This window comes from Manis javanica, chromosome 5 (genome assembly GCF_040802235.1).
Source record: "Manis javanica isolate MJ-LG chromosome 5, MJ_LKY, whole genome shotgun sequence".
Classification (NCBI taxonomy): domain Eukaryota; kingdom Metazoa; phylum Chordata; class Mammalia; order Pholidota; family Manidae; genus Manis; species Manis javanica.
The window spans coordinates 27121195-27145630 of record NC_133160.1 but is presented as its reverse complement, the minus strand read 5'-3'; the positions used below and the strand labels follow the sequence as shown (position 1 = coordinate 27145630).

At 42.7% G+C, this 24436-nt stretch overlaps 3 protein-coding genes across 20 annotated transcripts in view; 2 read left to right on the top strand and 1 right to left on the bottom strand.

Annotated features, from left to right (window-relative positions):
- LOC140849515 (syntenin-2-like) overlaps window positions 1-24436 on the top strand; it is a 137805-nt gene that overhangs the window by 82749 nt on the left and 30620 nt on the right. The window lies entirely within an intron of this gene.
- LOC140849513 (nuclear envelope pore membrane protein POM 121-like) lies at window positions 1818-9986 on the top strand. Its single transcript, XM_073236811.1, has 6 exons — window positions 1818-1891; window positions 3433-3583; window positions 7852-7943; window positions 8564-8637; window positions 9104-9216; window positions 9344-9986. The coding sequence occupies exons 2-6, from the start codon at window positions 3521-3523 to the stop codon at window positions 9446-9448; spliced, it is 447 nt and encodes a 148-aa protein (XP_073092912.1). The 5' UTR covers window positions 1818-1891; window positions 3433-3520; the 3' UTR covers window positions 9449-9986.
- LOC140849506 (uncharacterized) overlaps window positions 10484-24436 on the bottom strand; it is a 139641-nt gene continuing 125688 nt past the window's right edge. For 6 of the 17 annotated variants that reach the window (XR_012131418.1, XR_012131422.1, XR_012131421.1 and 3 more), the window contains 4 exons: window positions 21489-21541; window positions 19103-19247; window positions 11868-11974; window positions 10484-11587 (listed from right to left, as the gene is read on the bottom strand). Coding sequence is in view for 6 of the 17 variants with exons in the window: in XM_073236793.1 (XP_073092894.1) it covers window positions 11571-11587; window positions 11868-11974; window positions 15017-15056; window positions 19103-19247; window positions 21489-21541; window positions 22010-22137 (490 nt within the window). In the remaining 11 variants the exon portion in view is untranslated. The other 11 variants (XM_073236791.1, XM_073236796.1, XM_073236795.1 and 8 more) reach the window with 8 other exon arrangements.

Sequence of the window (24436 nt, the reverse complement as noted above, 5' to 3'; positions counted from 1 at the left end):
CATTTGTTAATCAGGTTATTTGCTTCTTGGGTATTAAAGCATGTGAGCTCTTTATATATTTTGGATCATAACCCCTTCTCGGATATGTCATTTACGAATATATTCTATACTATAGGATGCCTTTTTGTTCTGTTGATGGTGACCTTTGCTGCACAGAAGCTTTTAATTTTGAAGTACTTCCATGTGTTCATTTTTTCTTTTGTTTCCCTTGCTCGAGGAGTTTCAGTCAGTAAAAAGTTGGTCATGTTTATATTCATAATATTTTTGCCTATTTTATTTTCTAGCAGTTTTATGCTTTCATGACTTACATTCAGGTCTTTGATCCATTTTGAGTTTACTTTTGTGTATGGGGATAGACAATAATCCAGTTTCATTCAACTGCATGCAACTGTCCAGTTTTGCCAACACCAGTTGTTGAAGAAGCTGCTATTTGCCCATTGTATGTCCATGGCTCCTTTATCATATATTAATTGACAATATATACTTGGGTTTATATCTGGGCTCTCTAGTCTTTTCCACTGATCTATGGGTCTATTCTTGAGCCAGTACCAAATTGTCTTGATTACTGTGGCTTTGTAGTAGAGCTTGAAGCTGGGGACCATAATCCCACCTGCTTTCTTCTTCCTCCTCAGGATTGCTTTGGCTATTCAGGGTGGAGGACTTGACTTGGAAATCTTTTTTTCTTCTTAAGTCCTAAGTGTGTTTGTGCATCTCACATGCCTCTCAACACCCAAAAAACAAGGTGTTTGACCTCTTTAAGCACCTTGGTGGGTATCAGCCATGTCCTGCCTTCCTTTAGCCTTTGCTATGAGATGTGCTGCCAGAACTGTTCCCTTCCTTCAGTTCTTAAAGCTCTGAACTTTAATACAGTATGGGTTTAGCAGAATACTTGGTAAATCACTTAAAATATCCCTAATTCAGGTGAAAATATCGTCTGTCTTTAAAGCATAGTACTATAATAGGTTTTGCTACTTTATTTCTTTGGGCCAATGCATTGTATCAGCGGAGCTCAAAGAGGTGTAACCAGGAAACCTCCTTGATGGATATAACTTGGCTGATAAAGATGAATAGATTAAAAGAGTTGATTTTTCATTTCGTCCCAGTGGCTGAGTGATAACAACAAAATTCAAAACTTGGGTGGCAGCACTAGATCCTCGATAAGAACATTTATTTGAAAAGGTGAACATTCAGGTTTTTAAAATGTTTGACTTTGGGTGTGTATTTCTGATGACTTAGCATAAAAGATTGAAGGATTCTTGTGGAGGTCAGAGAGAAAATTACTATTATTATGTTCCAAACAGGTTTCTCATGTTCTCCAGGTTGGTAATTTTTCTAGACCCCAGTGAGCCTATAACTGAGTGCTCCGTATTAGCTTTCCCATAATTGGAATAAGCAGTGATTATGTGCACCATGCACAGGCCCTTATGTGTGATGTGTGAAGTTCTTCTCTTACAGATTGAACTAAATGAGAGCATTGGGGGATGGGTGTAGTTGGGTCACTAAAGTGTTTTTTTGTCTTTAATTTATGGGTGGGAGGATATTAAATTTGTGATTGAAGTGCTTTGGGGAGAAGTTAGCAAATAATCAGTACACCTGAATAGTTCAAAAGGTCTTGAAGCATTTTTATACTTTTCTTATTAGATTAGGACAGGCCTATAATAAATTTACCTTCCTGAATCTTTGAGATTTGAAGCAATCTTTTCTTGTCTAGCATGAACCTATGTTCCATAGAAAGAGTGTAAGATCTCAGGAATATGAGAGTAGGCTTTAAAGAGAAAGTCGTATCATCTAACTGAGGGTTTGTGATTTGTCACAGGTGCCAAGACAGCAGTGTGAGGTCAGCTTTTACGCCCGTGCTGACCAAAGGAGTCCGTACTCCTTTTGTGCCTAAGTAAGTGAGAATCCATCTGGGTGGGATTTCCTATTTGAAAAAAGGTCATTATCAGAGTTATTGTCCTGTAAATTTTCCTCCTTCAAATCAGAGAGGAACATTTTGAGTGACTTGCCACAATAACTACTTTGTCTAATTCCTTTTACTATTTTTCATTAATATGCATAAAATATGCTAAGGCTAAGAGGGTTTGTAGATACATTGAATAACCAAGTATGTAACAAAAATATCACAAGGTTTGTGCAATGGATAACATGCAACAGTACAAAATTTAAGAAAAATGTTAGATTTCTGCATTTGAGCTTAATTATACTTGAGGAAGAATTGGCTGGGAGAGAAAGAGGCTGCAAATGTTTGTGAAAAGACTTGGGGTAACTTACATCTTGAATTTGGGTCAGCACAATGTCATGGCTGCCAAGAAAGCTTAACATGCTCCTACTCTGTGCTGATAGGAGAACAAAGACGGGGAAGAGGCAGGTCAGTGGTAGTGCTCGAATGCCTTAGTCCCGTGGTCCGTGGAGCACTGTTGGTGGGCTGTGCTGCCCTGCAAGACGAGGCAGACACAGAGCGAAATTCACTGGGAGAGAGGGAAGCAGCTCAAGATGTCACGGGGTGGTGGTGGTGGGCAAGGGGGTTCTAAAGGTACATAAGTACTGGCCCAGAGGAGAAAAACCTGAGGGGCGTAAGGAAGTGAGGGAGGGAAGGACAATGGTCTGCCAAAGTCTGAAGGGCTGTCACAGGAAAGGAGGACAATTGGCCCGGTTTGGCTCCAGATGGGATCCATAGGTGAAGTAGGTGAAGGAGGAAGTATGTTTTCACCCAGTGTAGGAATAAACTGGTCTCTGGTTGACATTCATCAGCCAGAGATAGTGAGCTGTCTGCGCTGTCACAAAGGTTGAATGGCTAGTTCACAGGAAAGATGTTTAGGAAATTTCTGTTTCAGTTTGAATCTTAGAAAAAGTGGTTGGTTCCTCCTAATTTTTTTTGACAGCTTTATTGAGGTACAATGGACATAAAATACTGTGCCTCTTTAAAGTGTACAATCTGATAAATTTTGATATGTATCCTTATCAGAATTATTGTCCTATACATTTTCCTCTGTGAAATCAGAGAGGAACATTTTGAGGAACTTGCCACAATAACTATTTTGTCTAATTTCACACCCGTGAAACCATCAGCACAGTCAAGATAATGAACATCACCACTCCTGCCAGAAGTTTCCCCGTGCCCCTCGGTGAAGCCTTAAAACCTCCCTCTCACCCTGCCCCTGCTGCCAGGCATCCATTGGTCCCCATTCTGTCACTATAGATTTGTGTGCATTTCCCAGACTACACATAAGTAGAATCATATGTTTAATTTTTAAAATACTTAGCTTTCCCTTTCTGACTTTGTGAGACAGGTTTAGCTGAATTAACAGTAAAATTAACATTATCCTTTTTCATTACATTAGAACGATTTTGTGACCATGGGATAAAGCCTTAAAACAATGTTGTTGCCCTTCAGTAGCACATCTGTGTTTTTCCCTTTCATTTCCCTTTTAGGCCTGGGCCTCTGAAGAGTGGCCGCAATGTCCAGAGCTCACATGGCCGCCTAAATAAGAGATTCCACCCCTACACACGTGGCATCCCTATGTCTGGTCGCAGTCACAATGCCATTCCCAGCGACCACAGCTCGACTGGAGGGATCTCTCAGGTACATTCACCTGGTGGTGTGGAAGAAGTGGGTTCTTTGCATTTATTAGTTGATTATGCAGTGTTTACTAGCCGCCTTCTGTCAGATGCTGAGATCACCTCTAAGGCAACAGCAGTTACCAACCCTTGAATGATCGCTATAGACCAGTGGAACAAACTAGAAAGCCCAGAATGCTTATGTGGAAACCTGAATACAAGACACAATCATTATTATAGATAGATGGACAAAGGATGAATAATTCAAAAACTGGTACTAATTTGATTAAAAAGGTAGATTGAGTCTGGATTGCATTGGGTCATAAATTAATCCTATAGGCACTGGGAATTTAATGAAAGTTTTTAAAATAAGTGGTTATAATTCTTTTTAGAAAGGATGTAGTGTAGACTGGAGAACAGATCAAGTTTTGCTACCAGAATGACTTGGGTTCAAATCTTGGCTTTGGCACTTAGTAGCTATAGACTCTTGGGCAGGTAAATGACTTGAACTCTCTTTTTCTCATCTCTAAAGGACTGTTATAAAGACTGAAGGTAATGTTTGAAAAGCACCCATTACAGTGCTTGTCAGTAAGTGGGCACCCAATATATAGAAGCTTGAAAAAAATAATGCATGTGCTGAGGAGGTTTTTGAGAGGAGAAAGAATTTGACATAAGTTTTCATCTATACAGAAGGCTCTTAGAGTAATATAAATGACATGTTAATGATAAGTGACAAATGTAGGAGATGAAGGCCCCAGCCAGGCAGTTATGGCAATGCAGAGGACAACAGTACGAAGTCTTTATTCTGCACTAGGCCCTCTGCTGAGCACTGTACATACATTTCCTCAATCAGTGATCACAACAGAACTATGAGATACATAGTCATTGCTCCTCCTTACAATTTCACTTCAAATGTCATACATACACAAAAGGAAGGGAAAATATCATAATGAACCTCCATGTAGCTCCAGCAGTTAACTGTTTTGTCAGTCCTGTTCCGTCAACACTCCCACCCCAGGTTGGTTTTGCTCTTGTGTTTTAAAGTACAAACATGTTGTTTCACCTGTAGGTACTTCAGTGTATTTTTTAATTTTTTGAACATTAATAACCACAATACCTTTATTCCTCTGAATAATTATGACTTAATGTTAGTTATTATCACTCCAATTTGCCCTTATTACCCTATCTTATTATAGTTACTTTGAATCAGGGACCAAAAATCAACTCATTGCATTTGGTTCACATGTCTCTTATACTCTCTCTTTTTCTTTTGAGCATTCAAGGTATGTAATTAATATATGTAATAAAAAATCTGAATGTAAGACTGTACACTTGTGGAAATAATGATTCTGACCTACTTCATAAGGTAGTTGTGAGGTAGTACATATAAAGTGTTCAAGAGTTTGCATTGTCCATAGTAAACATTCAAGAAGTGCCACCTATTACTATAATTTTAAATAAGTACAGTCCTTTAATTTCAGGGAACTTAATTTACACTCAGAGCTTCAGACTTAACATTATACAATGCTATGTATGGTGGCCTAACAAGCAGGCAAGGTAACAATAATCTTAAACTTTTTAACAGGTTGTTTTATATTTTTGAGATGTGCCCTTCTTGGCTTTTAATCTAATTATAATGCTTTGAAATTATGCATGTTTTCACATAGTGTAACTTCAGTCTTGAGCAATTGTTATGTTTAAATTATTATGATGTACTTTTGTATCACAACAAAATTACATTGTCCTCATAGGATTGAATTTCAGTCATAGAGAAAATAAAGAAGGACTCATAATTGTAAATTATCTTCACTTTAATCAGTAGCATAATGTACATTATCATTTTATTTAAAAGGTTATTCATTGAAAATCATGAGGTATTTATTGTATAGATGCCTTTAAACTTGGGTTTTAAATATAGGTTTTGTTTTTTCTTATTCTAGAAATGTTCATTAGTTTATCTTAATTTGAATTAACTGGAAATGGCGGTCACCTGGGGGAAAATGCAGACCCAAATGTAGGCTCGTCTCCGGGCTTCTCTTCTCTGTCTTGCCTCCACAGTGTCTCAGTGCTTTAGCAGCTCTTTCACACTGCCATGCCTCCGAACAGATGTGCTCCTCATCTTCTTCAGCATTTGCTGCTTGCCCTCAGCAGGCGGTTGGTCTAGAACACTGTACTAGGCCTTTGCCACATTTTGTTGTAAAGTTCCCATTACCAGTGGAGCCTGTGGCCTACTGCAAGATGTACACTCACTGACACTGACAGCTTTTGGATATTCTGTTGTGAGTAGTTAGCAGCCCCCTACAGATGTGTGATGTTTGAAAATGTAAGTTCTCAGAAGCAGGTGTCAGGAAGCAGAGACTATATATGAACCTTCTTTACACGATGCCTCATGGGAAGAACGGGCGGTGAATAGTGAACACAGTGCGATCAGCCCAGATGGCAGCCCTCATATTTGGACTGGTAGCATAGCTACTTGACTTAATTTGATTTTTCGGAGGAACACTGGTAAACACCCAAATCTAAGCTGTGCAAATTAGAAGTTCTAGCTTTGCCATTGTAAATCATTACCAGCATTAAACTGGTACTGATTATGTAAATTAGTACCAGCATCAAACTGGTACTAATTATGTAACAGAGAAAGTGAACAGTCCTCTGACTTCTCTGTGTGTGGCATTGGTGTCTCCATTTGTCTTAACAGGACATACTGTTTTCCAAGGCAGAAATATTTATAATGGCCTTAAATTGTCTAACCTCAAGCTTGCATTTCTAACTTCTTATCCCTTTATATGTACCCCATAATTAAGGCAAATCAAAATGGTTCCTAAGAGCACCTAATACTGATACTTCCCTGCATCCTGACCTTTCCATGTTCTGTTCTCTGTCCAGAATGACTACCCATCCCACTGCAAGCCTATAAAGTTTGTCTGTCTCCAAGTGTTTTTTTTTTAAGTCAAATCATGAAGGACCATCTCAGATACCACCTTCATCCACTGATTCTTCTAACTGAACTCTGCATAATCTTTTCTTAGGCTCCTGGCCAGAGACCTTCTTTATCTTTGGTTGCTGTCATCATTTTGTGTCCTGTCCTGTCTCTTTTCCAGATTGTAAATTTCTTGATGATGGAACCACGATACTTATCTTCAGATTCTTTGTAGAGTTTGAAGGTATAGTTTGAATCCTTATGAAGCAGGAACTAGGCAAATAAAAATAGAATTCCAATGCAGAGCTAACTGCCAGAGACATAGATTGTTTTTATGAGTTGCCTTGTTGTGTATTCCTTGTCCACTTCTCATTTGACACCTTCATTATATTCATATGGAACGTTGAGACTCCATTTTAACATGGTACGGATATTAATTCATCAGTTTAATGGAAAAGACCTGCCTTTTAATGTTGCTTATGGTTTTGTTTTTGTTTTGGTTTCCTATTTTTTTCATAGTTTATGGAAACATTAGTATGGTTGAAAATTCAAATGGCACAAAAGGTGTATAGTAAAGTCTCTTTCACATGTGACAATATTTTTATACAGAAAGGTTCCTAGTTTTACGTAACCACCTGTCAGCTTTCTGTCTTCTCTCTCTGGTACAGTCTCTCCCTACCCAACCTTATCTAACAGCTTGTCTGTTTTGTTACAGTCCTTTTCTTTGTTACACTTCCAAATGTAAATCTTTTATCACATCTGTGTTGTATGTGTATGCACAGTCTATGAGGTAGAGAGAAAACACTTTTCCCATAATTGTTGAACTGGATTATCCTGAACGCTGGCTAGTCACGGATGGATGGCTGTATGGATAATTATCATATGACAGTAAATACCATAGATATTGCAAAAGTCACAAGTGTCACAATAGCATATTTTTAAAATTTAATAAAATAAAACTGAAAATTTAATGAAAGCAAGACCAAACTAGCTTACTGGTTTATTTTCACTGGAAGAGTTTCTGAGTTTCCCTTTATCATGTCCATGGACTAATACGGCATGACCTTGTATGCATCAGAGCTCGCTCTCAGCCGCCACTGAGTATGACGTTCCACTCTCCAGGATATGCAGAAAGCACGCTCATTCCTCCGCCATTTATTAGCATTCCATTACTTTCTCTGACTTTATAACCCATAGTTAATACTGGCAATTGACTCACTTTCCAGAAGCCCCTCTTCACAAAGAAATGTTTTTTAGTCACTTGGACAGGAGACTTTATATACAGTGATGGGTTAGAGCCACAGAATTATGTTGAAGGTCAGCTCCTAAGTTATTACATAGGGTCAGTCACGTGACTTGTGTTTGGCTTTTAGCTCTGTAAGAGAAGAGGTTCCAGTGCCTCACCCTTCTCCATCCCCAACTCGTGCTACATGAAGACAATAGAGAGGCCAGCAAAGAAAATGAGGTAATCGCTGATTTGCTCTGTGGATTAATGAGAGGGTAGGAAAGGAGGGGAATTCACTTGGCTCTCAGGCTTTCTGAGACTCCAATTTGGAGAATCAAAGCACTTCACATCCAAAGGGCAGCGACATTGCCGCCCTGAATCGCTCTCGTCTCTTGCAGTCATCACATACCTACCACACCTGCCTCTGCTCCCCCTCATCTTCAGCGTGAGGGGCTGGGGTGTAAGGGGAAGGGCCGCATGGGACGGAGTGAGCAGAGTGACTGATGGGGGTGGGCAGCAGGCTTCACATTCTAGACCCCAGCTGACCCTCTAGGTGCCCGACTAGAATGCCCCTTTCTTAGAGAGAGAGCTGTGACTACAACTCTCAGACATTTGGCAGGTTGTATGGAAGGTCCTGGAGATTGTTTTGTGCTTGTTTTAAGACAAAGGTGTCTCTGTGGCTTCTCTCAACTGCCTCCCTTCATTTCTTTAGGAATTCTCTTTGATTTATTTTATTTGTTGTCTTGACACACTGAGATCTTAGTCATGGTTGTTCTAGACTTTGGCCAGTTGGTAGTTAGGAGGGTATAAGACATTATCCAGCACTTTTCTAAACTTAATTGTGCCTCTTCCTCCTACAGAAAACAGGAGCTTCCTCCTAACTCTGGCTCCTCAGATCCCTTGGGAAGTGAGAAGGGGTCCCAGGGAGAACAGGGTAAGTTGACGAACGCATGGCATGTGTTGGCGGTAGTGTGTATGGAGGGCGCATGGACTACAACCCACCAGAAACATGTACTAAGCCTTGATTTGTGTGGGGCATGGTAATTACAGAGACAGATGTTCCTCTCCTTCGGGCTTTACGGTCTGGTAAGGGAGAAAGGTGGCCTAGACTCATATAGCATAACCCAGGCCACATGGGGGGTTCAGGGTAAGGTAAGCCTAGGTGGGGTAATCTGTGCAGTCCAGGCAATTTCTGTCCAGTAAGCAACCATGTGCACACATTTGGAGCGATTACCACCTCATGGCTTCTTGACTGTTAGAAATAATCTTGCCAACACCATCCAAGAGCCCAAACCATGGAAGATAGAATCTCAGAGACACCTAGTGAAAGTTCAGTATTAAAAACTAGGCTGGAAAGACAAAGAGAAGAGAAGAAAGTAAGTCTGATATTTTATTTGCAGCTACAACCACATCTGGGAAGGCCAACTCCAGGGATTCTCCACCCAGCAGCTCGCGGCCACGTAGACGCAAATTCCAACTGGTGCCGTCCAGGCGAGGGATCCCACTTATCATGGTATGGTCTGTCCACCCGCCCCTGCCCACCCCAGCCTGGCTCCCCTGAGTCCCAGGAATGGAAGGGTCAGTGCAGGTTTCTTTCACTGCCTTCTGACTGGCTCGGCTTCTCCTTTTCCTCTTGGTAGCCTGAAGCTCCCATGCTCGGCTATACCATCACAGTCGAAGAGTATGAGCAAGTTCAGACAGAGTGGCTGAAGACCGTCTTCAAGGATAAGACTGGTAAGGAATAAGGGTTAATTTCACACTCCAGAGACGGTTCCCTTTGGTTATATTTTGGTCTTTCTCCTCTGAGAAATCCAGCTCGTGGGTTCTCAGTGGACTCCGAGCACAGTGAGCACTGACATTGAGAGGAAGCATTTCTACACGAGTTCCCCTGAGTCCCTGAGCCTCCCCGTGCCCTGCGAGGCCCCTGGAAAGAATTCTCCCACCAGGGAGGACAAGCCTTTCTCTCTTTCTTCCTTGGAAACTGCCTCAAACTCTGAGAGTGCGAACCCTCCTGGCCCTCCACCGTCTAATCTCATCCTGCCTGCTGCGGGGACTGCTGCTTCCTCAGCCTCCCTCCCAGCCCCAAGCACTAACCTGCTGCTGGGGAGCTTGGGGAAGTTGGCAAACTCCCTGGGCCTACCTTCTTTTCCAGGCGAGTGGGACAGCTTTCTGGGGAGCACACAGTGCCATCAGCCTCTGCTTAGGGGAAAGCAGCATGCCAGCCAGTCACTGAAATGGTTGAACCTGCTCTGGCTTAGCACACCTGAGCTGGTGCAGGCCTGACGGCTTCAGAACCCTCTCATCAGGAGGGAATTGTAGGGAAGGGCCTGCCATCCTTAAAGCTGGAGAAGGCCGCCTCGTTTTGGTAGTCAGAGGGCTGCTGGCTTGCAGCCCATTCCTTAGCTGCTCTCAGCTGTGCTTGGGTTTAGATGATTGGATTTTCTTTAGTGTCCACACATTTAACCCCTGCTAGGCCAAGTTTTATCCCCTGTTGTCTGTCTTATGATCTGTGAAGGGTAGAAATAAAGAGCCTTTCCCTGATTTTGAGCAATGAATACTTTAAGAACCTGTGGTACAGATGAGTCATATTTGCTGACACCTGAATCCCTGGCACATAAGTCTTCTAGAGCACCAATACCATCACATTTGAGATACCAAAATTCACGTTTTCTGTTCTTCCTAGAATCTGCTGCAGTGGCAATGTTGGGGGGGAGGCATTGTGTATTTTCCTCATCCTTGTCCCCACCGTGACAAGCAATTGAAAGGCAGAGACACAGTAGTGAAGCAGAGGAAAAGATTTATTTAAAGTTACTTAGACAAAAAGAGCAGGTGACTCAGAGAGAGAGAGCAGCACCCTGCAAGGTTCAAAAGAGAGAGTTTACAGTGAAAAGGTTACGCACTTAGAAAGTGCGGGTGACCTCAGGGAGAGGAGTGCCCTGAAAGTTTGGGGTTCCCCCTTTTAAGGATTCTTCAGGAATGTGACTAAGGGCTGGGGGTACAGACCTGTTAGGTGGTCTTTGAATACTTAGAACTAATGTAGCACGAGGAACTTCCTGCTCTGATTTCTCCCTGGGAGCCCGGCATTTCTTGGCTGGGAGCATATCAAGACTGCCTGCCCGGCCCCCAAGGTGGGCTGAGTTATTGTCTGTTTGCTAAAGTGTAAGTTAAGAATCTTCTTAATGTCCTGGGTATTAAAACCCAATCTTATTTTTAAGGTGGAATCCTTCCTGCCTGTTACTGTGTTGTTTATGCTGGGCTTGCTTGTCATTATTAATTGGGCAGATTGCAAACTACTTCATTAGGGAAAAAGAGTATATAGGTAAAGTTAAAAATATAAGCTGGGCCTGTATGATTAACACAATAAAGCCATGGGCTCTGCTGAGGTACCCTCCTTTCTCTGGGGAATATTCAAACATTCCAGGCCAAGCTGCTCCACGGCTTTTCTGAGCTTCCACTAGTTAACTCTGGGTCTCTTTTAATGGGCTTTTTCCTGGCCTTATTCTTTTTCCATCCCACTCACATCTATTTTCCTGCCTAACAGGGTGCGATCCCTTCCCCTCTGAGAAAGAACAGGATCAGAAGCAGGAGAAAGATCTGACCTCACTGGCAGTCACACAAGACCAAGATTTGCAGGTAGGCAGCAGAGCTCAGCGACTAGCCATTTCTGGCAGAACTTTTCCCAAACCACAGGAAAGCCAGGTAAAAATACCTTCCTGGGCCTCCTGCCTCCCAAGGAACTCAGCCTGGGAAGTCCTGTTGAAGCACCCAGTGTTCTGTTGGCCTGGCCCTCCACAGCTTAGGGCTCACAGAGAAGCACTTTCTGGTAGAAGCCATGCGCTGATGAGGTCTTTTTCCATTGGTACAGGATCAAAGCCCTGAGGAGCCTGAGAGAAAACACAGGTGTTTAGAAAACAACATCGACATCGGCAGGAACTAGCCTACGTCCCTTGCCCCTACCACTGACACCTTACCCAGATGGAGACTTTGGCTCCTCCTGGGAAGAGCCTCTGACCTGTTGTATAAAGCAAATTGACTACAGCACATCTCTGGCTTCATCTTGCAGGGAGGGAGGGGCAGCCCTGGAGGCCACTGCCCTCTCCTGGAGGGCTCAGGCTTTTTGCAGGAGGGGAGGCAGGATGTGGCAGAGCACAGCCTGATTGATACCTTTGTTTACTTGAACGGTTCCACTGGTGAGGCTGGACAGAATCAAGAAACATCTGGACCACCAGCTGAAAAAATGGTGGCGTGCGAGGCGAGACAGAGGCTTCCTCCTAAAACCGCATATAATACGAAAATATAACTAATACAACTAATCCTGAAAAAGCAACAGGAAAGAGGACTGCGCCAAACTACAAACACCTGGAGAAAAGAATGAATCTCACAGAACTGGGTAACATACCAAAGCTGTGGCCTGGCAGGACCCAGGCCCTTCCCCCACCCCAGCTCTCAGGCAGGGAGGAAGAGAAATGGAGCAGGGAGGGAGTGGAGGCCTGGGACTGCTGAACACCTAACTCTGGACATCTGCTCTGGGAGCACAAACCTACATTTCATGGTGTTTTCATGGTGCTCTCGTGATTAGGGGGTTGGAAAGCTAAGACAGGCAGAATTCCTGGAGACACTGAGATTCCAGCCACTTGTGGAAAGCAGGGATCCATATCTGGCAGCTCTGGGACAAAAGAAAGGTGGGCAGTCTGAGAGACTTCCTAACAGCAAGAGGGCTGCTAAAGGGTCAAGGATGACACAGAGCTTAGCTCAGGAGAAAGGACAGGTAGACAAAATTTTCCAGGATCACTCTGATCAGCAGGTTGGGAACTTTCACGATCTTCAGGAACTCCAGCTCCCTGGCTGGCTGCACAGCTCCATGAACCCACAGCTCCGCGATAAGCAGCCTACTGCACCTTTCTCCCGGCCAGCACCACCTGGCTCCCAAACCGACAAACCGTACCCTGGCATTAGGCCGACCAGAGGAAAGCCCTGTCTACAGCAACTACAAATGCAAAGCATAGAGGCTTATACCTGTGTGCTCGGCCCAGTGTTCGGGCAGTGGAGACAGGCACAGCAGCCAGGAAGCAGGAAACATCTCTTTCCTCCCTGCAGGCATCAATAACACTCCCCTATAACCCCCAACATTGCTTCAGGGGCTGAGCAGCTACAGAGAGTACAGCTTCTGAGCACTAGAGGGCGCCAAATACAAATATGAAATGCCAAAGCAACCAGGAACCTGGTTCAAAGTAAAATTATGAATATGAATACAACCCCTGAGAAAGATTAAAATGAAATCAGCCTCATGAATCTGCCTGAAAGGGATTTCAAAATAAAAATCATTAACATGCTCATGGAGGTACAGAAAAATATTCAAGAACTCAGGGAGGAATTCTGGTTGGAGATCCAATCATTATGGAACACAGTATTAGACATGAAACATACAATGCAAAGTTTTAAGAGCAGATTAGATATGGTGGAGGAGATGATAAATGAATTAGAAATTAGAGGAGAGGAATACAAACAAGCTGAGGCACAGAAAGAAAAAAGGATCTCTAAGAGTAAAAGAATATTGAGAGAACTGTGTGACCAATCCAAACGGAATACTATTTGTATTATAGGGGTTCCAGAAGAAGAAGAGAGAAAGGGGATAGAAAGTGTCTTTGAGGAGGTAATTGCTGAAAACTTCCCCAATCTGGGGAAGGAGACAGTCTCTCAGGCCATGGAGGTGCACAGATCTCCCAAAACAAGGGACCCAAGAAACACAACAAGAAGACATATTATAATTAAAATGGCAAAGATAAATGGTAAAGACAGAGGATTAAAACCAGCCAAAGAGAGAAAAAAGATCACATACAAAGGAAAACCCATCAGGCTATCACCAGACTTCTCAACAGAAACCTTACTGGCCAGAAGGGAGCGACATGATGTATTTAATGCAATGAAGCAGAAGGGCCTCAAAACAAGAATACTCTACCTGGAAAGATTATCATTTAAATTTGAAGGAGGGATTAAACAATTTCCAGATAGCAAAAGCTGAGAGAATTTACCTCCCATAAACCATCTCTACAGTGTATTTTGGAGGGACTGCTATAGATGGAAGTATTCCTATGGCTAAATAGCTGTCAACAGAGTAAAGAAAATAAAACCAGAGTAAATAAAACCACTGTAAAGAAAGTAGGCCAATTAATTACTAAGCCGATGCAAAATCAAATCAACTACCCCCAAAGATGGTCAATGGATAGACAAAGAATACAGAATATGATACCTAATATATAAAGAATGGAGGAGGAAGAAAAAGGAGGAAAAAAAAAAGAACCTTTAGATTGTGTTTGTAATAGCATACTAAGTGATTTAACTTGGACTGTTAAACAGTAAGGAAGTCACCCTTGAACCTTTGGTAACCACAGATCTAAAGCCTACAATGGCAGTAAGCGCATACCTCTTGATAATCACCCTAAATGTAAGTGGTCTGAATGCACCAATCAAAAGACATAGAGTCAATGAATGGATAAAGATACAGGACCTGTCTATATGCTGCCTACAAGAGACTCACTTCAAACCCAAAGACATACACAGATTAAAAGTGAAGGGATGGGAAAAGATATTTCATGCAACTAATAGGGAGAAAAAATCAGGAGTTGCAGTACTTGTATCAGACAAATAGACTTCAAAACAAAGAAAGTAACAAGAGACAAAGAAGGACATTACATAATGATAAAGGGGTCAGTCCAACAAGAGGATATAACCATTATAAATACCTATGCACCAAACACAAGAGTACCTACATATGTGAAACAAATACTAACAGAATTAAAGGGGGAAATAGAATGCAGTACAATCACTTTAGGAGACTTCAACACACCATTCACTCCAAAGGACAGATCAACCAGACAGGAAATAAGACACAGAGGCAGTGAAAAACACATCAGAACAGATGCACCTAACACACATCTACAGAACATCCCATCCAATAGCAGCAGAATACACATTCTTCTCAAATGCACATGGAACATTTTCAAGAATAGATCATATAGTAGGCCACAAAAAGACCCTCAGTAAATTCAAAGAGATTGAAATTGTACCAAACAGCTTCTCAGACCACAAAGGTATGAAACTAGAAATAAATTACACAAAGAAAACAGAAAAGCCCACAAACACATGAAGGCTTAACAGCATGCTCCTAAATAATGAATGGATCGATGACCAAATAAAAACAGAGATCAAGCAATATGTGGAGACAAACGACAACAATAACTCAACACCACAAAAATCTGTGGGATACAGTGAAGACTGTGCTAAGAGGGAAGGATATTGCAATACAGGCTTACCTCAGGAAAGAAGAACAGTCTAAACTCACAATTAATGCAACTAGAAAAAGAAGAAGAAATGAGGCCCAAAGTCAGTAGAAGGAGGGACATAATAAAGATTAGAGCAGAAATAAATAAAATTGAGAAGAATAAAACAATAGAAAGAATCAATGAAAGCAGCAGCTGGTTCTTCAAAAAAATTAACAAAATAGATAAACCCCTCACCAGACTTATCAAGAAAAAAAGAGAGTCTACACACACAAACAGTATCAGAAATAGGAAAGGAAATCAGTACAGACACCACAGAAATACAAAGAATTATTAGAGAATACTATGAAAAACTATATGCTAACAAACTGGATAACCTAGGAGAAATGGACAACTTTCTAGAACAATACAATCTTCCAAAGCTGACCCAGGAAGAAATAGAAAATCTGAACAGACCAATTACCAGCAACAAAATTCAACTAGCAATCAAAAAACTACCTAAGAACAAAATCCCTGGACCAGATGGCTTCAATGCTGAATTTTATCAAACATTTATTGAAGACCTAATACCTATCCTCCTTAAAGTTTTCCAAAAAAGAAGAGGAGGGGGAATGCTTTCAAACTCATTCTATGAGGCCAACAACACTAATACCAAAACCAAGCAAAGACATCGCACACACAAAAAACACTGGAGACCTATATCCCTGATTAACATACATGCAAAAATGCTCAACAAAATACTACCAAATCAAATTCAAAAATACATCAAAAAGATCATTCTTCATGATCAAGTAGGACTTACTCCAGGAATGCAAGGATGGTACAATATTTGAAAATCCGTCAACATCACCCACCACATCAACAAAAAGAAGGACCAAAACCACATGATCATTTCCATAAATGCAGAAAAAGCATTCAACAAAATTCAACATTCATTCATGATAAAAACTCTCAACAAAATGGGTATAGAGGGCAACTACCTCAACATAATATAGGCCATATATGACAAACCCACAGCCAACATGACACTTCACAACAAGAAGCCGCAAGCTTTTCATTTGAGATTGTGAACAAGGCAAGCACGCCCACTCTCCCCACTTTTATTCAGCATAGCTCCGGAGGTCCTAGCCATGGCAATCTGACAACACAAAGAAATAAAAAGCATCCAGAATGATAGGGAAGAAGTTAAACTGTCACTGCTTGCAGATGACATGATATTGTACGTAGAAAACCTGAAAGAATCCACCCAAAAACTACTAGAATAACTGAATTCAGCAATGTTGCACGATACAAAATTAATAAACAGAAATCTGTTGCATTCCTATATACTAATGATGAACTTGCAGAAACACAAATCAAGAAAATAATCCCATTCACAATTACATTAAAAAAATACCTAGGAATAATCCTAACCAAGGAAGTGAAAGACCTATACCCTGAAAACTACAGGACACTCATGAGAGTCATTAAAGAAGATATCAATAAATGGAAATGCATCCCGTGCTCATGGATAGGAAGAATTAATATTGTCAAAATGGCCATCATGCCTAAAGCAATCTACAGATTCAATGCAATCCCTACCAAAATACCAATGGCATTTTTCAGTGAACTAAAGCAAACAGTTATAAAATTCATATGGAACCACAAAAGACCGTGAATAGCCAAAGCAACCCTAAGAAAGAAGAATAAAGCTGGGGGGGATTATGCTCCCTGACTATAAACTCTACTACAAACCCACAGTTATCAAGACAATTTGGTACTGGCACAAGAAGAAACCCATAGATCAAAAGAACAGACTAGAGAGTCCAGATATAAACCCAAACATATATGGTCAATTAATATTTGATAAAGAAGCCATGGACATACAATGGGGAAATGGCAGCCTCTTCAACAACTGGTGTTGGCAAAACTGGACAGCCACATGTAAGAGAATAAAACTGGATTATTGTCTAACCCCATACACAAAAGTAAATTCAAAATGGACCAAAGACCTGAATGTAAGTCATGAAACCATAAAACTCTTAGAAGAAAACATACCCAAAATGTCTTGAATATAAACATGAGCAACTTTTTCCTGAATGCATCTCCTTGGGCAAGGGAAACAAAAGCAAAAATGAACAAATAGGACTACATCAAACTGACAATCTTCTGTACAGCAAAGGACACCATCAGTAGAACAAAAAGGCATTCTATAGTATGGGAGAATATATTCAGAAATGACATGTCTGACAAGGGGTTAACATCGAAAATATATAAAGAACTCACATGCCTCAACACCCAAAAAGCAAACAACTGATTAAAAAATGGGCAGAAGATCTGAACAGACACTTCTCCAATGAAGAAATTTAGATGGCCAACAGGCATATGAGAAGATGTGCCACACTGCTACTTATCAGGGAAATGCAAATTAAAACCACAGTGAGATAACACCTCACACCAGTTAGGATGGCCAACATCAAAAAGACAAGGAACAACAAATGCTGGTGAAGATGCAGGGGAAGGAGACCCTCCTACGCTGCTGGTGGGAATTTAAATCAGTTCAACCATTGTGGAAAGCAATATGGAGGTTCCTCAAAAAATTAAAAATAGAAATACCATTTGACCCAGGAATTCCACTCCTAGGAATTTACCCAAAGAAACCAAGTTCTCAGATTCAAAAAGACATATGCACCCCTATGTTTACTACAGCACTTTTTATGATAGTCAAGATATGGAAGCATCCTAAGTGTCCATCAGTAGATGAATGGATAAAGATGTGGTACATATACACAATGGAATACTGTTCAGCCATAAGAAGAAAACAAATCCTACCATTTGCAACACCATGGATGGAGGTAGAGGGTATTATGCTCAGTGAAATAAGCCAGGCAGAGAAAGACAAGTAACAAATGATTTCCCTCCTTTGTGGAGAATAACAAGGAAGCGAAACAAAGGAGGAACAAAACAGCAGCAGACTCACAGACTCCAAAAAGGGACTAGCAGTTACCAAAGGGGAGGGATAGGGGAGGGATGTGAGAGGGTGGGTGCGGAGGGAGGGAGAAGGGGATTGAGGGGTATTAGGATTAGTACATGGTGTGGCTGGGGCATCATGGGGAAGACAGTGTAGTACAGTGAAGACAAGTAGTGACTCTGGCATCTTTATTTTTAATTACTTTTTTATTAAGGTATTATTGATATACACTCTTGTGAAGGTTTCACATGAAAAAACAATGTGATTACTACATTTAGCCATATTATCAAGTCCCCACCCATACATACCCCAATGCAGTCACTGTCCATCAGTGCAGCAAGATGCCACACTGTGGCAGTGACTTAAGGTAACCCAGTGGTGTCTATCTCGTGGTGTTCAGCGCCTCTGTGATCCCCTCCCCTTGAATGTGGCAGAAATTCTGACTTGCTTCTAACCAACAGAATATGGGAAAGGTGACAGGATATATGGAATTATGTGTACATGATCACATTATAAGATTGAAGCACACCACATCTTGCTGGAGTTTCCATTTCCCTAGCTAGTTTGAGCCTTGAAATTAGCTATGTTGCTGAGTCCCGTGTGACCAAGAACTGTGGGCAGCTCTAGGAGCTGAAAGCAGTCTCCAGCCAATAGCCAAGAAGAAACAGCAGCCATCAGCCCGCAGCTGCCAGGAACTGAAGTCTTCCAACAACCTGAGTGCACTCAGAAGCGGATCCTTCCCCAGTCAAGTCCCAAATGACACAGTGACTACAGCCTAGTGAGACCCTAAGCAAAGGAGCCAGAGAAGCTGAGCCCAGACTCCTCACCTACTGGAACTGTCATATAATAAATGTGTGTTGGTTCAAGCCACTAAGTTTGTGGGAATATTGTTAGGCAGCAATAGATAATAAATCAGACATATGAAATCATTTGGAAGAAAATATACTGAAATGATGGTAGTGGTTACATGTGGGTATTGGGATTAGGGGTATCCTCCTAAGGAGGATATAGCCTCCAATATGCTTATGATACTTACATAACAATAGAAAGTTTTAAAGGAGTCACCAGGAGAAAAACTACTTGCCACATCTAAACCGCCCACACACCCAGGGTACTGGGTCACCCGCTGCACAGAAGCCACAGAGACTAAACCTCCAGTGCAGCTTTACCTGCAGGAGAGTGAATGTCGTCCTCAAACACCTTCTCCATTTCAGCCAGGTGCAGATGGGTAAACAGCTGGGACTCTTCTTGGAACTCAGACTTCTGGCTAAGAATGACGGATGGTGTCCGGGAGCTAAGAACCTCCTTGCACTCCTGGTGGTGGACATGTAGAACAAATATGACTACAAGAACCAGGGACTGAGAGGGTTGGTTTCCTAAACTGAACATTTTAAAGCACATCTTACTAAAAGAGAGACTCTTTGGGGAAGGTCAGAGCATGTTGTATTATAGAGCGTTGCTTACTGATGCAAACACGTAAGTCTTTATCACTTTTAGACCTGGAAAGACGAAGGAAGATCTAAACTGATTCTCCTTCCTTTGGAGAGTTAACTCCTCTTCCCATTTAACAGAAGTCACAACTGAGGCTCAGCCAGGTTAGTGGACACGGCTAAAGTCCCACCTCACACTTAAAAGGACTCTAATTTATAAGGTGCTTCAGTTCAGTAACTATATTTTTTCAGATCTCCAGTGCTCAGAATTCAAGACCCCAAAGAATCCAGCTTCATCTTCCCAGCCAGGTTGATTTCATCCTGACCAGCCCAGATACCCCTGGGTCAGATCTGATCATCTGTGCACCCACCAAAGCTCACACAGACCCCCCCCCCCCACCCCCGTCAGGGGCTCTCTGCTTCCTCCTCCTGCTCACCGCCCCGCATCCCCCATGTAGCCTTCCCACCCCTCCAGCCCTCAGCAATGTCTCCACAGCCCCGACACCTGACTTAGCACAATGCTTTAAGTCACTAAAAGCTCAGGTCTTCAAAGGCTGCCTCCCTCAAAAGACTCCAGGGGTGGACGATGGGATAACCACTGAGTGTTGCTCACTCCTCCACCCCAACTCCACCAAAAGAGAAAAGGTGCTCAGCTTCCCATGAACAGTCATTGAATCCCTCATGGTCTATACACACTTGCTGAGCACCAGGCACTGTGGACACAGCAGTGAACAGAGCGGAGCCCTGCCTTCATGGAGCCCAACAGATGAGCTAATTAGTGGTCTCATCATCCATGTGGGCCCCTGGGCTTAGAAATCTCAGCACCATCTGTTTCTCTTCCCTCTTCCCCCTACGCATTCCTACTGCCGCTCCTATTGATTCTGTGATCCATCTCTCATGTCTAAAACCTCCTCTCCCAAATCCCTGCCCTACTCCAAACCCTGGCCTGCTGCTGGGACAAGCATAATGACCTCCCCTAACTGGGACAAGAGTTTGGCCTTCCCTTCCATCCACCTCCCAACACTGGCACCAGCCCTCTTTCTGAAAGGCAAATCTGATTACCCTGGCTCTGACACATTCCAGGGGATCCCTGCACCCCACCTCCTGAGCTAGGCATGCAAAGCCCTTTGCTACACAGCCCTGGCATGTCTTTCCAGTTGCAATGCACACACCATGGCCCATGGACAACAGCTGCTCTCCACCATCCTGGACACAGCAAACATTCCACTTTACTCACGTTGTTCCCCCTAATACAGACCGTCTCCCCCAGAGGTGAACTCCTACCCATTCTTCAAAGTCTAGCTCATATGGCACCTCCTTCAAGGAGCTTTTCCATTAAGTATCAGGTGAGAGTCCTCACTATCACCTGCATGCTCCCAAACTCTTTGTTTCTATCTGCCACACATACATACTTGTGCATGTCTGTCCATACGTGTAGACAGCAAGATGTGATGGGAAACCCATGCTGCTGAGTCCCAGAGCTCTGGGTTAGCATTCTGCCTAGCTCTCAACTTCCTAGCTAATTCATCTTGAGCATATCACATCACTTGTCTGAGCCACAAGTTTGCTCATCTGCAAAACAAAATCCACAGTACCCACCTTGCAGGGTTGTGGTGAGCCCTAGATGACACCCGAACACAGGTGAAGCCCCAGCAAACTGGAGTTGCACCATAAATGACAGCTCCTGGGAAGCTCCCAGCCTCAGAGAGAACTCTCTGAAGGCAATGGCATGTTTATCTTAATTTAATCCTAATTTAATTTATACTAATTATTTCTATATTTGGCAGCCCCAAGCATGTCATAGACACTAGATACTTATCTGGCTGGATGGTAATTTGTACAGCCCACCCCACCATTATCACAACTTGGCTGGATGAATTAAGTATAGTCCATGTAGAGACTGCAAATTGGTAGCCTCAGACTCATTGCATTTGGCCAATGCAGTGTTTTAAAAGGAAAAACCAGCCTGCTGCATGGCACACTTAAGTTACCTACATGGTGTGGTAAACATGGCAATATGCAACCCCTGGCACAGAGACTGAGAGCCAATAGACTTCTATGCTGATGAGCAATTGGGTAGCTCCAGAATGTTTCCTCCCGTCATCAACTCAGGCAATTTTCTTACCTTTTGACGTTGAGGGCTCTCTCTCAAGTCTTCAGAAGACACTGATTTTTGACCTAGAATAGGGAATCATAGTTGTTTTAACTCCAGTTTTGTAAGGATCATGTGGGAGGCTTACCTAGCCCGGTCACAAGGGGGTGGAAAAGAAGTCAGGGTCAAGGTGGGGGTGGGGAGTGCTGCCACATACCCATGGACACCCAGAATGCATTTGATGAGCATCCCCTTTCCCCAGGGGCTTCACCAGCAGGGAGCTTTTTCCAACCTTACACCTGTGAGACTCCTTTCCTCTGATGGAGTGAAGGTGTCCTGCTGAAGCCCTGGGGCTTCTCCAGTTACTATACTCCTGGCTTAATGCCAGAGGCTTCCTAAAAGACCACAGGTTTTACAGAATTAGAAGCAGCTTCGAGGCCATGTGGTAGTCCAACTATATTCAGATTAGGAAAACAAGGTACTGGGGCAGGCACGTATCGAAAGGTTTTAAACACATGCTGTACGATGGGGCATGACAGTACAAACATCCTCACCTGTCCTCCAATACCCCTGGGGACAGGAGTACTTTGGGAGAGCTGGCAGAACCCTGCTCACAGCAGCGGGAGAGGTCCATGCCGCAGAGCTCTGCTCTAGGGAGGGCATGCTCCTAGGACAGTGGCACCTCCATATGAGAAGGAAGTCAGGATCTGGTTAGTATTACTGGAGTGTCCATGCACCTCCTCAGCGAGTCCCACCAGCAAGCATGGAGAGGGCACTCTAGGATGGCAGGGGACGGCCAGGAAAGAGTCAAGCCCAGGCGCTCAGGGGACAGAGCGAATGAGCCAGCTGGGCTTGACACAGAGCTCCCGGCAGCGGGGGAAGGCCTAGTGAAAGAGAAGAGGGAAAAGAGAAGTGGAAGCAGAATGGAGAATCTTATCTTTCACCAGGGAGTCTGAGCAGCCTGAAGGGCCTCATGAAATGCCTCAGTGCAAGATGCAGATAGGAGGAGGAGGAGGGCTGACGAGGGCCAAGAGCGTCCAACCTAGCAGTGCCCCGGCGCAGCTCCGGTGCGAGGGCCAAAGGAGAGAGCGGGGCCACAGGAAAGGAGATTCGGGAGCAAGAACCAGGGCAACCCTGGGAAACGCTGGAAACATTCCCAGAGAAGGGAGCAGAGAGGGAAAGCGGCCTGATGCCTGCGATGCAGGGCTGTCCAATTAGTAACAAAGTGCAAATACCTGGAAATATGGGGAGTGAAACTTGAGGACTGGCTACAGTTTAGGGGATAGAAGAGGAGGAGGTACATACAAGACAGTGAGTCACTGAGGAAGGCTGGCTGTGTCGGGGTGGGCCCCGATGGTAAGAAGAGGGCCACTAAGGTCAGCAGTTAAAGACCACCACTGAAAGAAGCTGAAATGAATGCGAAAGTCCATCTCTGTTAATATGTGCATGTGTATGTTGGCACATGCATAGAAAGAGAGCTTGGAAAAATATACTCCAAATGTAATGGAAGTTATCTTTGGCAGGCAAGATTATGGAGGTGTTTCCATAGTCTAAATCATGCATTTCTCTATTTTTCATTCAAAAAAGATTCATGGCATTCATTAGGATTTATTTCAGTGGAATGGGTAGAGTGGTGGGTAGTGACTTAAACTGCTCATCTATGAAGACCATCTATGAAGACTAGAAGAATCATTGCGATAGCATTGTTCATAGAGGCAAAAATGAATGGCTATCAGAATAGGAACGGCTGAATTAATACACCTGCACTCAAACATCACCAAAGCACTCAAGGGGGGGAATCTGACTTCAGCAATTAGGAGGGATTTCCATGAAGTACTAATAATTAAGGAAAGATACAGCAAAGGGTACACACAACGATGCCAGTTTTTACAGAAGTGACAGGTACGTGTTCATACATATAAGAACACGTTTGCAAATAGGACTACCTTTAATAATTATGGGCTGAGGGCACGAGAACAAATATAGGTCCACATCAGTAAGTCTGCTTATTTTAAATGTTTATAAATCTAGTTAATACACTACTACATAAAATTCATTCTATTCTCTATAAACATGAGCAGCTTTTTTTCTGAACACATCTTCTCAGGCAAGGGAAACAAAAGCAAAAATGAACAAATGGGACTGCATCAAACTAAAAAATTTCTGTACGGCAAAGGACACCATCAGTAGAACAATAAGGCATCCTACAGTATGGGAGAATATATCTGTAAACGCCTTATCCCATAAGGGGTTAACATCCAAAATATATAAAGAGCTCACACACCTCAACATCCAAAAAACAAATAACCCGATTAAAAAATGGGCGAAGCCGGGCATCAATCTACAAAGAGGTAAAAAGCTAACCTTTTCAAAGAATACTGCTTCTCTCTCACTTACCAACTTTACATTTCCCTGTATGGCCCCAGAAGATGGCTGGTTAGCCATAGATGGGTAAGATTGCTCAGGGGAGGAACAACCTAAGACAGGCACAGTCGCAGGGGGACCATCAGGTGAGAAATTGGGGATCAACAGAGGTGAGGCTTAGAACCTCACCCCCATTTTGAGAGAAATCTTCTGCATCCGTGGATGTTTTGTTGCCCTTGTCTAGCTTGGATTAATACTTAGTCTATAGGCACAGACCTGACCATCTACATTTGCCCTCTTACAGCACAAAATTATGTTTTCTACCTTTATCTTGCATCTACCTACCACTTCAGCATTTTATTAAAACAAAAAACTAAGAAATGTGGGATTCCCATGTAAATCAAGTATAAAAATCAAATGAATAATCATATCTGACTTGATTGTTTATAGTTCATGATACGTGATCAAAACCAAACGTTTCTGTGATATGACTGCCCTTGCGCTGTTCACCATGTAAGAACTTATTCACTATGTAAGAACTTGTTCACCATGTAAGAACTTGTTCGTTATGCTTCAGAAGATTGGAGACTGTTGAGAATTAGGCTTGGGGTTGATTA